The sequence below is a fragment of the Vigna unguiculata genome, chromosome 3 (assembly GCF_004118075.2).
Source record: "Vigna unguiculata cultivar IT97K-499-35 chromosome 3, ASM411807v1, whole genome shotgun sequence".
Taxonomy (NCBI): Eukaryota; Viridiplantae; Streptophyta; class Magnoliopsida; order Fabales; family Fabaceae; genus Vigna; species Vigna unguiculata.
Window position 1 is genome coordinate 38,221,115 of NC_040281.1, and position 12,967 is coordinate 38,234,081.

The window sequence follows — 12,967 nt, forward strand, 5'->3', positions numbered from 1 at the left end:
CTAAGTTACTTACAGTCTAACCAATCATTTGGCTACTAGAAACCCCAATGGTTTGTCCCCCTTTTTGACTAATAATAGTGAAGGGAGGGGCCACTGATCCACTATTAGTGGTGGTCATCGTACTTTGTGTATTTTGAGACATCTTTAATTTTCCACTTCTTAATCTCATACATTCATTGATATTTGTTCTCTCAAAACTAACCCTTTGTGTATGGTCTTTGTAACACAAATGATCCCAATGGGCATGCCAATTTGATTAATGAGGATTGATGTTTGATGATTGCCAATAGTAATTCCTCAATCTACTCGATGTAGGTTCATTTACAATGAGCTAGAAAACTTAATGTTTTTCAATTTGATTTTAAGTGTTTAAGTGTTTCATCTACTGTAAGAACAAATTGCATAGACAATTCTCTTATGTCATGGATCAAAGCCACAAACACCTCTAGTTCACCAAGTTCATGAGATATGTTGATTATAATCAACATTGATCTTGCCATTTTCTTGTTCTCAGCGTTTGTTAGTATGTTTAAATTTGTGTCCACAATTTGTCACCACTATTTTACATTTGGTCTATCTATTTATATTTTTTCCCTATTTTGACAATTATTTGGCACAATACAATAAAAGAAAAATATACAAAATAGGAGTAGTTGCTTCTAGAATTGTCCTCATTGTGCCATACATCTTCGTTGATTTCACATTTTGTTACAGCTATATATATAACTTCCTTTTTTGAACTTCTGTGGTTAGTGCTACAACCATATTCTTTTGTAACATAGAAAAATTAAAAAGTATTATAAGTATCTTAATATTTTTTACCATATTTATTTGAGAAATACTTTACATTAAATTATCGGACAAGAACAATTAAATTATAATAATGAAACAATAAAATTTGATAGGAATAAGAAATATTCACTTGCATATTACTTACTTAAAACTTCATGAATTGATTATGATGTTAAACACTACTTAAAAATGTCGGTTCATTTTAAGTTTATAATGTTAGACATTTCTTATGACAGTCATCCAAAATGTGAGGTTAAATTTATAGGAAGAATAAATAGATAAAAATTTTAAAGTATAAGAAAAATTCGAGAATGATATTCATTAAAAGAAACATGAAACAATAAATGATAGATTTCCTTAATAGAAAGAATGATAAAGATGTTGTAATCCACTTTTAAGATGATAGAAAGGCTTGAGTTAAATAAGAAAGATGAAGGTGAACGAAATTATAGATTTAAACGTAAGCAAAGAGTATAAATATGCGTCCGTCAAAATCAAAGACATACTAAGATTGGAATAGCATATTCGAAAGTATAAATTAAATGTTCTTTTTCAATTGATGAGAAAGATGTGCAAAAGTAATCTTCTCCACGCCCAAGTTGAAACTCTTTTTCAAGAAAAAACACTCAATATTACATTTTCTATACAAATATTTATTAAGGCAAAAAATATTAAATATCTCTGTTACTAAAATATTAAATATTTTTACTTGATGTTCTTTATATAAATATTAGAAAAGAATATAAAGATATTTATAATTTATTCAAAACCGGTTTATTCTTCTAAATACACACAACTCCGTTGTTACAAGTCGAGGCGCAAATCTTGTTAGCCATGACGACAGAGGCCATGCTGCAGTTGGGCATTTTAATCATAACCCTTTCTTTGTTCTTCATCATGCACACTATTCGTAGCCAAACAACCCAAACCAGAACCCGAACCCGCAACAAGAACCGCCCACCTGAACCGAACCGCCACTTAATCCAAGCATCGCGCCACCTGGCACGGGCCAGATCCACCTCGCACCGAGCCCAACACGCCAAGAGCGCTATCATGGAAATCGACAAAGCCCTCTCCATTTGGCCCAGAGACCCGTGGGCCCACATCCTCCGAGCACAAGCCCAGGACCTCATGGGCCACCGCATCGCCGCCATCAAATCCCTCGACGCCGCCCTATCCTCGCCGGCGGCCAAGTCCCTATCCGCCGAGGAGCGAGCTGACGCGCTGGTGAGGAGGGCGGAGATGAAAGTGGGCGTTAACCGGCGGCGGCGGGTTGAGTCGGCGATTGAGGATTTGGTGGAGGCCGTGGAAGTGGATGAAAGGAAAGGGAGTGAGTGGGAGGTGATGTGCTTGCTCGGAAAGTGTTACGAATGGAAAGGAATGAAAGAAGAGGCTACGGATGCGTTCCAGAAGGTTCTTCAGGTTCATCCTCATTCGGAGGAGGCTCGTGATAGTTTACATCGATTAGGACTTTTTACAGATAAATGACTCTTTCTGATTTTTTCTGTATTTGATTTTTCCGATACAAGGAGTGAATGATCATTTATGCTTCTGTTTCTAAATTATTGCTAATAATTAAAAGTTGTAAAATATACTAAGTAACATGACTTTAAATATATGAGTTATATTTTAAAATTATAATAAATTATTTTAAATATGACTCATCTTAATTATTAGGATCTTTTTCAAATTGCTAAATAAATAATTTATAATAGATAGAGGTAAAATTGAGAGAGAAAATACAATGTACATACCAAACATAATTTTTTATTAGTGGTAAGGTCAAAATATAAACTAAAAGTAGTATTAAACATGGTTTTTTATTAGTGGATAATATAAAAATAAAAACTAAGGGGATAATATAAAAATAAAAACTAAAAGTATTATAATGTTTTATCAAATTGAATTTTTATAACCGTGATGGTATTATTACCGATGATTTATTATCAAAAGTTAGCATGCAAGTGCCACACCGTAATTTAACATGTATCCTATTTAGTTATGAGACACAAATTAGCAATTGTGTGTACTGATGAGAAAGAAATTTATGCTTACAAGCTTAGCTTTTGTAGATAAAAAATATCTCATTAATATCAAGTGAGTATTTTAATGGATAACGATGGATTCAATTACTTAGTTATTAGTGACACAACGATAAATGTAAATTTCAAACGCGGAACTCTTTGGATATTTTTTCTTTTTTTCTTGATATTCTAATTTTGTTTTGTGTCTTTTATATTGGATTTGATGCTAAAGCCTCGTTGAAGCGGCACAGAAGGGCATGGCTTTTAGACGCGATACATCGACTGATGGCTAAGAGAAAACACGAGGTGGACCGCAAAAGATAAGAACTTTATAATTGATTCTGAGTGTTTTGATGTTATATAGTAAAAGGAAAATCTAATTTAAATAAGCTTTCTGGGAAACCTAAAGAGGGAAAGGGGAAAAACATGGGGTTTAAGCAATAATCCCTAACTATTTAAATATTTTAATAACTTTCCCTTAAATTGGATGGTCTATATTTACCAATCTAAGCTTGGAGAAGATAGATTGAAACCGAACGCGATGAGAAAATTTGGTGAAGATGTCAATAAGTTGTTCGTCTGAGTGGGAGAATATGCGAAAGGTTAGCTTGGATTTTCTCTCGAACGACATAAAAATCAAGATCGATGTGCTTTGTCCTCTCATGGAAACTTTGTGGGTGATGTGTCTAACCGATTCGTTGTCACAGTATAGAGTAGTAGTGGTAGTACTTTGAACATGGAAGTCTTGAAGAAGGTAGATGAGCCATTGCATTTCACACAGTAGCAGCAAGGACACGATATTCTGCTTTAGTGGAAGATCGAGAAATAGTTCTTTGTTTCTTAGACTTCCAAGATATGAGAGAATATCCTAGAAAGATGTAGAAACCTGTAGTGGATGCAACCAAGATGATCAGAGGAAGATGCAACAGAGGTGGAGCAAGCAGCTAGAAGCGCGAAAGGTAAGAACTTTACAATTGATTCAGAGTGTTCTAATGTTTACATAGCAAAGGGGAAATCCCTAACTTAAATAGGGTTTTGAAAAAACCTAAAAAGGGAAAGGGGGAAAACATGCGGAAAATAGATTACTGCTTTCAAGCAGTAATCCCTAACTACCTAAACATCTTAACACTAACCTTCCCATCTATTCTTTTTCTATTAAATTTCACTTCCAATTTCTCATTCTTTTCAAAATTAAATTACATCATGGTGAAATTGAGGAGGTAAAGAACATTTAAGACCGATCAATTTCGTTTAAAGGGGGAAAACATGGGGAAAATAGATTACTGCTTTTAAGCAGTAATCCTTAACTACCTAAACATCTTAACACTAACCTTTCCATCTCTTCTTTTTCTCTTAAATTTCACTTCCAATTTCTCATTCTTTTCAAAATTAAATTACATCACGGTGAAATTGAGGAGCTAAAGAACATTTAAGACCGATCAAATAGATGGATCTCTATTTGGTTGTGGTCATGAAATCATGCTCTGATCGTTGATCAAGCTTTTGTTTGTATAGATAGAGCCATTATACTTTTTGAAACTATGTTGGAGAGAAACAGTGATAGGAATGTTCCTTAATGTAAGAGAAACTAATCATTTAGTCTCTTTTAATTGATAATTATAACTACAAAAGATGGAAACCTAATATGAACTCAAATTAAGTGTGAATAAGGGATTTTTACTACATTGTTTTGCATATTGTGTGGATATGGGTAATTGTTTGAAGGTTGAATTATAAAAAAGTGTTGAATGTTAATTTTTGTGAAATTGTTGAAAAATGAAATGAAAGCTTGTTTTATGCATATGGAGTAATGTATCAATGTAGAATGAAAAATGGTATTGAGAGGGTTGGCGCTTGGCCAGAAAGTTGCATTTAGAAATATATTGAAATGGAGTATATTTGATTGGATTAAATACATATAAGAAATGTGCACTAGAATGAGAGTTGGTGAATGAGATTGGATATGTTGAACAATTTAAATGGATTTTTATGTGAATGATGATGTACAATTAGTGAATAACACTTTAGTATAGATGAACGTATGGAATGGATATTGTACCTGAAATTGTTATCTATATGAAGTTTGCAAAATTTGGTTATAAGATAGATGGCTTATGAGAATTGCTTAATGAGTGTGATCTTGAAATGACATGGTACACTGATGACCTTATGTTTGAATGATTTGTGTGTCTCTGATGTGCACTGCAATTGTACTTACATCCATTATATTTCTTCGAAGTTATTGTATAAGGAGATTAAAAGCATATAAAAATTTAAGTAAAACTTAGCTGGTATGTAGAATCTATTTTGATCGATGAAAGGCATTGTTTTAGGAATTCTGTAAATTGTGGTTAATGGTTGGAGGGATATGAGAATTACCTAAAGTCATATAAGACACTTAAATGTGCACTAGAACTAGTTTTTATTGCATCACTATTGGGCGTTAAGTAAGCATCGTTGTGTGCCACTTTAAAAAATTGCTAACATAAGTGTTCCAAGGGTCTCACTGTTGGGCGGTGTCTGGCTACCGTTGGGCGCTAGCGAGACAGTGAGTCCCCGTGGCATTGGGCGGCAATTACCTGGCTTTGAGCAATAACTTTGTGAGACTTTTTCCTATTAGAGGATGTTTATATTTTATTGAATAGTTTTCTTTGCATGGCGCAAATTATATATGATTGTATTGAGTTATGTTTGATAATGTAGGAATGTTTGTGAAAAATTATTGCTATGATTGTCAAATTAGTTATTTCCAAGGAGAAATGTCAATTTAGGGTGAGTCCAAGTGTATGGAAGGAGATTTGTTATGTGGGACTATCCTGACCTTACTAATCTTTTAAGTTTAACTCACAAACAAGAAGATATCTAGGTGGAGAGAGTCGAAATAGGCTTCACAAAGTCGGTATGATATGAAAGATAATCATACTTAGGGAGACATTAAAGTTAACCCTATCCGAACTTAATGAGGAACATTGGTGAATGGATATGATTATAATCTGAAGAAATTAGTGGTAAGTGTGACGTGGAGAGTTTCAAGAGTCTACTTAATACATTAGTCTTTCGAAAGCGAAGTCTACATTTAATGTGTTGTTTGAACTGCTTTGAGTTGTATGTTGTTGGAGCCTTGTACTAATTGATTTGATGAATGTAAATTGTTTATGTTATTGGGTTGGTTTATAAAATGAATAATTTGTTGTTTGAGCCAATTGGATTGAGTTTTGAATGAGATTGTTGGATTGAGTCATAAGGATTGATGTTGGCAATTGATTTATATGATTGGAATATATATGTGTGTGGTTATTTTACTTAATTAATTGTGGATATTTTAGTAATTTAAACAGAATAAATATGTACATCCACATATCCAATTGAAAAATTCGAAAATTCTCCAAACCTATACCAAGTCAATGTGGTGATTTCCTGTCAAAACAGTGACGGGTTCGGACAATACCCGTAGGAGTAGGTTCATGCAAGTCATTCTTTTTTGGTTAAAATTCTATTTTGGTCCTCTAAATTTTACAAGAAGATTCAAGTAGATCCCTATTTTTTAGTTGGTTCAATTTAGTTTTTTAATATCTTGAAATAATGCAATTTAGTTCTTTTCGTTAGATTGACGTTAGATTTTTGTTATAATTTATACATAAAATCACTCTACCTGAAAGTGATTTAATGTATAAATTATAACAAAATTTAACGTAAATCTAAGATATATAATCTAATTGATCATTGTTTTTATAAACTAAAGAAATAAATTAAATCAAATAAAAATTAAGAATTTAATTAAATTTTTATAACAATTAGAAGACTGAAATTTAGACTTAATTATTTTTTTATCAGCACACAAGTCATTGATGAATTGTCAAGCATATATTAAAGAAAATACAGGATTTAGATATATTCTATATCTCGTGAGAAAAAAAAAAACTACTATTATAATTAAAGTAAAAATTATAAAAATAGATCGTAAAATCCTTATACATGAGCTCCAAATTACGTACATTATAATCCTTACAAATACACTACTGAAATGCAATTCTTGCAAACCTACAAATTACTCTATCCGACTCTTATTTCTTAAACCAGTGCTAAACATTAGAGAGTAATCCTAAAAGTTTAATTGCAAATAAAAATAAAGTTTTGAACAATATTATCAATATTAATTTAAATGATGATGTATATCTCAGCATTTTTATTACTATTATCTTTATAATTGTTATGACATAATTTTCAATTATATTATTTATTAGAATATTAATTTAAATATTTCATGATATTCATTATTATTTTAAATATATTATATGTTTTTGTAGTATAAAAAAATTATAAAAAAAATATAATTGTATATACTATATTATTTATTTCTAATATTTTCATAATTATAATTTTGATTTAAAATGAATGTTTAAAAACTTTACATAATTTGAAGAAAAATTTCCAGTTAAACACAATTTTATAGTAATAGTAATAATGTTAATAATTATGTATGTCGACCCTAAAATTATATTTAAGTTTCTCCATTACTTTTATCTTTCCGATTTTAAGATGTTAAAGTTCTAGTCCTCCAAACTTCATTCAAAAACCCTCTTTTCTTCCTTTACATACACTACCTAAATCACTTGGAATATGAGAAACAATACATTTCAAATTAGAAAGGCAGTTTCAAGAAGACAAACTAAATTAATGGGAAAAAAAATCATTACTCAAAAATACCTTTAAAAACCTTTTTGAAGCATACACGAAATATAGATTTTACGAAAAATACTAAAAATAACGCTCAACAAACTTCACAGTTGCATGAGTATTTTGTGCGTACAAGAAATGCAGAAAATCTGAATCAAATTGGGAGAAGAAAAAATAAAGTATTTATTATTCTGGTGCAAGTTATCAAGCAATTCGAAAGCTTTGTTCAAAGCTTGAAAATGCCCAACTCAATGTTCCTCATCTTTGAGTTGAGAGAAGTTACTTACACGATCCTCTCCCTAGAGTTACTATCACTCGGATTTGGTATGAGCCAAAGGGCCAGCATGCCAAGTTAAAGTGCACCAAAGACTATCTTGGAATTGTTAAAAGAACAGAAAATTAGGCAGTTCATGATTTCAGCAACTCAAAAGGACTGAGGAGGCCATAAAAAGAACCCAGGAACTGGTGGTGGTGGAAGGATGGTGAGTGAAGTTGCATTGGTCACAATTGCAGCAGATTCTTGTACTGAGCTACTTCCACCGCTGGAATGATGAAAATGGTGGAGAAGGTTTTGTGGGTACGCATTTGCAGAATCATAAGGTATAGATGCAACTGGCTGAATGGCAGAGAAATTGATGGTGCTACTCTCGTTTGTGCCCTGAGGTTGCTCATTAGTACTACCAACAAGATTTTTCTTCTCCGATTCTGGGGAGGAAAGTTTCAATCTTTTTGCTACCCCACCAACTGGAAGAGAGCTATTCAATATATTCTCCACATCGTATCTGTTCATCTCAAAATTGGTCACAGCGCTTGCACCTCTGAACTTTATGGCTGCAATATCATATGCCTCAGCTGCTTCCTCTTCAGTCGCTGCAACAACGCAACAACAAAAACTATTCAACTTCCAGCACAACAAAAACAAACATTACACAACACGTAAGTAACAAGACCAATGATTAACATTGTTAGCATTACTCTGGACTACCATGAATGAAGACTTTGAAAACTTAATTTTTTAACATGATATTATGTCACGGGCTCAAACTATACGATCCGTGTGTTTGGAAACACAGTAGAAACGTGAAAAACACAGTGAATTCGTGATGCCAAACACCCTAGATATCATTTGTGAAACATGATATTTAACCATAATCCATTAAACCTTTCCAATCACAGTGTTGAAACAAGATATAGGGTATAAACTTGCCAAATGTTCCCAGATATAGATCCTTGTTTCCCGCAACTCGGCCGATTCTTGCTTGCCATCTACCTTGTTGATGATGCCTGAAAGTTCAAAAAAGTAAAAGCATAAGAGAAATAGGGAATATAATAACAACATCAATAGTGTCAGAATTGTTTATTTTAATGCATGAACCTCGTAACACCCCTGTATGCAGAAGCTCCCCTTGAAAATCCACTACTTTTCCTGCAAGGAAACCGGTGCAATTTTAATTCCAGGATAGAAATAATGTGCTAAATATGTTTAACTGGGAAGAGTGCGCAAACCTTCGCAGTGATGCAATGAATTCTTGCTTTCCTGCATGTTTCATCTCCTCCAATTCCTTTGTATAATTGGAAATCTGAGACATCAGACAATAAAAATACCATGCTAAGCGCTAAAGATCCAAAATACAATTCCTATTTCTACATTTCAAGTGTCACCAATATAAATCTATAAAGTTCTATATTTGAAACATATAATACAAAAACCAAGTGTTTGACAATAATAATATTCATGCTAAATCATTGCGCTGAGGTTCCTGCAAGATTCTACTTATTGTTGACCACTTCAACTTTGCTGAGACCCTTCATTTACGTAGATCATTAGCCTCCAATTTTTTTATACTACCTGATGCATGTTTCTCTGAAACCAGGATGACCAAGTTTGATTTTAACTAGTATCAAGTGAGCACAATACACGAACTTCGAGTGTGAACTAAAAGCATTCCTCAGCAGAATTTCCCTCACTCTTTTAGCCCCGTTTCAATACTTTTAACTCAACTATATACGTACGATTTCATGCATACAACTAACAGAGATCTGAACAGAATATTATTAGAAGTGACTATTACAGGAAAGTTGGTGGTTGCTGTTGGTCCCCAGTACTTGATAGCTGCTAAATCATACGCTCTCGCAGCCTTTTCTTCCTTGTCATATCCACCTAATAACTCATACAATTTTACAAACACAACAATTTATCATCTCTTATACAGTATTAAGTTTAAAATAAGTTGGGAAATGACCAAGGATAAAAATTTCTTACCCAAGTACACTGTAGGAACAGTCAAAGGACGTGCGACACAGTGATGAAGTGCGCGATGCCACCACATTCCATGCAAAGAAACAGCGATGAAAAAGCCATGAAAAATCAAATTTAACCTTACGGAGTGGTCAAAATATTCAGGTAAAAACTATTTTTCTTAGCAAAAATGTAAACGACCAAAGGAAAAGTGATGAAATGCATGCAATGGCGCCTGCACGCAAGTTACTTTAATTTTTTTTTACCCTCTTTTTCTCACTTTTCTTTGGTTCCCCATTCTAGCCAAAAGATAATACACGAGACGCCATCCATCTGCGATGCCCGTCTTTTCTAATAGCAGACAGACACCGAAGGACCCCATCAAGGTTTAATAGTAGCAAAAAGTTATAAGAACCGATTGATGTGAATTTTCAAAATTTTGACTACACAAAAGCTTAATAATCCACTAGAGCCAAATAAAACCAGGCCAAAAGGAAATGTCAAATTGCCTATTCTAATGAGGAGACAAAATGCCTTTAATTTAATTTCCCTTTTCTTGCAAAAAGTGATTATTTATTATAAGATATGAACAGTTATACATGTAATTTGTGACTGCAAAAACATCCAAGGATCTGATAAATCCCGTGAATTTGTTTCAGAATCTAGACGACATTATTATTTGCGGGCCCAGACACTGTAAAAAAAACCCTTTCAGCCAACATGGGACTCCCCCCACATTCATGTAAGTGCAAATTTCAATACAGTGAGCGAGAAATGATGTTGTGGTCAAACCCAGCTTTCCTGGCGAATTGAAAGCAAAAGTAAAAGTTAAAGCCAAACTCTCACATTTGGACGCGCCTCTTCCAAACTTCCACTACGGAACACAAACAATGCTTAATTGTTTTAAAGTCTGAATGTATTGTAGCAATTTTAACGTAAGTAAACGAATTTAAAGTTTCAACATACATTTTACTAGTACAAAGTTAATTTATCAAAATCAAATTTTAAACAAATATGAAAGCAGAGGCATTTTCGCAAACAGGTCCCAAACAGGAGAGAGATTAACCATGAAAAATGGCGGCACATTGGATCAAATCAACTGAGAGAAATTGCAGACCCCACCCCACCCACAGTGACAAAACGGCGGCACATCGCATCAGAGTAAATCTCACGCTTTATTTTTAGAACAGAAAAAAATGTACAGGAAAAAAATTACTAAAAAAGAAATAGAAATTTCCATTCTATTTTGAAAATTTGAACCAAAAAGACGCAATTAAGAAATGCTTAGTACATGTGTACACATAATAAGCATTAATTTAACTGCACTTTCAAATGCATGCAACCCTCTTTTTCTGCAGTAGAGTCAGTTTCCCTATTTATTTCCTTTTGGATTGCTCCTATTTTCAAAGTTCATGATAAATTAAAATACATTTAACAAAAAAAATAAAGATAAATTGAAAACAATGGAAATGAAGAGATAATATAATAGAGAGAGAAGAACCTTGACGCCCCTTCCTGGCCTGACCCTCTCGTCTACAGCTGTTATCCCATAGATGCGCTTCATATCTACCCGTCCATCGGTGTCTGCAGTGAACATTCCCAAAAATACAAATTAATAACAGTAATACAAAAGGCTCTTCAAAACATGCCAATTTCATCACGCCCTTGACCAATTTTCAGTAAATGACAACTGAACCCTCAACTAGCCACACTGGTTCATTAATTTAACACACAAAAGGAACTTAACAATGATAGAATAATCACAATAATGATAATAAAATAACACCATAAAAAAGAAATTGAAGGGTTGATGATGGTGGGTGGTGTTTTACTACCTTGTGACCCCTCTGTATATTGAAGTTCTCTGGCCAATGGTCTGAGAAACCTTCTTAGGTGTAGCAAACTCCACCGCAATGATGGCTTTCTCATGTGCAGCAGCATCACATAAAGACAAAGCTCCTTTGCTAGACTCTCCTGAGTGGGCACCTAACTCAGCTGGTGCAACCCGAGTGGTCTTGTCTGAGGCTGAGTCATCCAACTCGGGGCTCGAGTTGGTACCTGAGAATGGTTGAAACCCTGGAATGGCGTTCAGATCTTGCTGGTCGCCGAAGTAAACAGCGGCAGAGCCATGGTCGTAAATTTGGGTCAGCGAAGAATCGTCTTGTTGAGTCTCCGTTTGGTTCTCCAAAAAATCCTCCACTTTCGGCACCACGAGTGGCTGGTTTTCACTCTCAGAATCCATTAATCCCTTGGAATTTGTCCACCCTGCAAAAAATAAATCCCAGTAAAAAATATAATAATCATACACATATATATACGTACACAAGGAAGAACAAGCTTGCTACTCTGAATGTTGAAAAGATTGTGGTTGTGAATTACGAAGTGAGAAACGAAATTGAAGATCGTGCAGGATAAATAGGAAGGGGTTGACGTGGGTGAGTGAGTTGGGTTTGTGAAGAACATTTCCGATTCCAAAAGAGTAGAGGCATAAAGAAGAGTGATTTAGAGAAGTGGCGTTACCATTGGTGGCATAAAAATTATCGAGCATGCAGTGAGAGGAAGAGTCCGGGGATCTGAGCATTTCCATGGGAGTCAACGAAAACGTAAGCCAATTTGTGGCACCGGCCATGGTTTTTGTGTGTCGCTACACTTCGACCAGATCAGCAAAACAAGGACAGTTTCAGAAACGGGTTTTCTGTCGAAAAAAACAAATGACCCAACAAACAAACAAACAAACAAGAACAACCCCGAAACTGAAATCACCTCTCTCCAGTCACAGCTCAAGGCGTTGCACTGTGTATCTTTGTGTGTGTGTGTGAGAGCGATAGACAGAGCTATCCCAGCCCCACCATGCTTATAGTACTGCTACTCATAAATAGATGAAAGAAATTAAAATAAGGTTGTGAGGGTTGGTGATGGGTTAGAATGAAATTGGCTAAGAATGCATGCAAGAACAGTTTCTTGAATCAAAAGGAGTTTTTAATAAAGAGAGAGAAAAAAAAAGCTTAGAAGGGAAGATGAGTTGAGTGGAAAGAGCAAGGTGTTGGTTTATAAGGGGTGGGTTTAGCGGTCTTGCCTGTCAACAGAGAGAGATTGAGTGTTACTTTTCACATACAAAAATTAAGTCTAACTTTAAAAAATCAGTTTCACTTTGAAAAAATAAATTTTCTTTTCTTTTTATTATTAGTATTATTGTTCTTAACAGAAGAAAATTGTCTGACAAGAAAGAAGGTTA

The 12,967-nt window shown here is 34.1% G+C and overlaps 2 protein-coding genes across 3 annotated transcripts; one reads left to right on the plus strand and one right to left on the minus strand.

Annotated features, from left to right (window-relative positions):
* Nucleotides 1-1,510: 1,510 nt before the first annotated feature.
* LOC114179084 lies at nucleotides 1,511-2,371 on the plus strand. The gene has a single exon (XM_028065299.1). It carries the CDS (start codon nucleotides 1,627-1,629, stop codon nucleotides 2,278-2,280), a length of 654 nt encoding a protein of 217 aa, XP_027921100.1. The 5' UTR covers nucleotides 1,511-1,626; the 3' UTR covers nucleotides 2,281-2,371.
* Nucleotides 2,372-7,652: 5,281 nt separating this feature from the next.
* Nucleotides 7,653-12,748, minus strand: LOC114176637 (AP2-like ethylene-responsive transcription factor AIL6). Of its 2 annotated transcripts, none has more exons than XM_028061745.1 (10): nucleotides 12,496-12,748; nucleotides 12,253-12,376; nucleotides 11,568-11,997; nucleotides 11,234-11,316; nucleotides 9,757-9,765; nucleotides 9,566-9,654; nucleotides 9,000-9,073; nucleotides 8,869-8,919; nucleotides 8,701-8,777; nucleotides 7,653-8,363 (listed from the first exon to the last, which is right to left on the minus strand). In XM_028061745.1, the coding sequence occupies exons 2-10, from the start codon at nucleotides 12,359-12,361 to the stop codon at nucleotides 7,918-7,920; spliced, it is 1,368 nt and encodes a 455-aa protein (XP_027917546.1). In that variant the 5' UTR covers nucleotides 12,362-12,376; nucleotides 12,496-12,748; the 3' UTR covers nucleotides 7,653-7,917. The 2 variants fall into 2 exon arrangements, with proteins under 2 accessions (XP_027917546.1, XP_027917545.1); XM_028061744.1 differs by having other exon boundaries at nucleotides 12,253-12,381.
* Nucleotides 12,749-12,967: the final 219 nt, after the last annotated feature.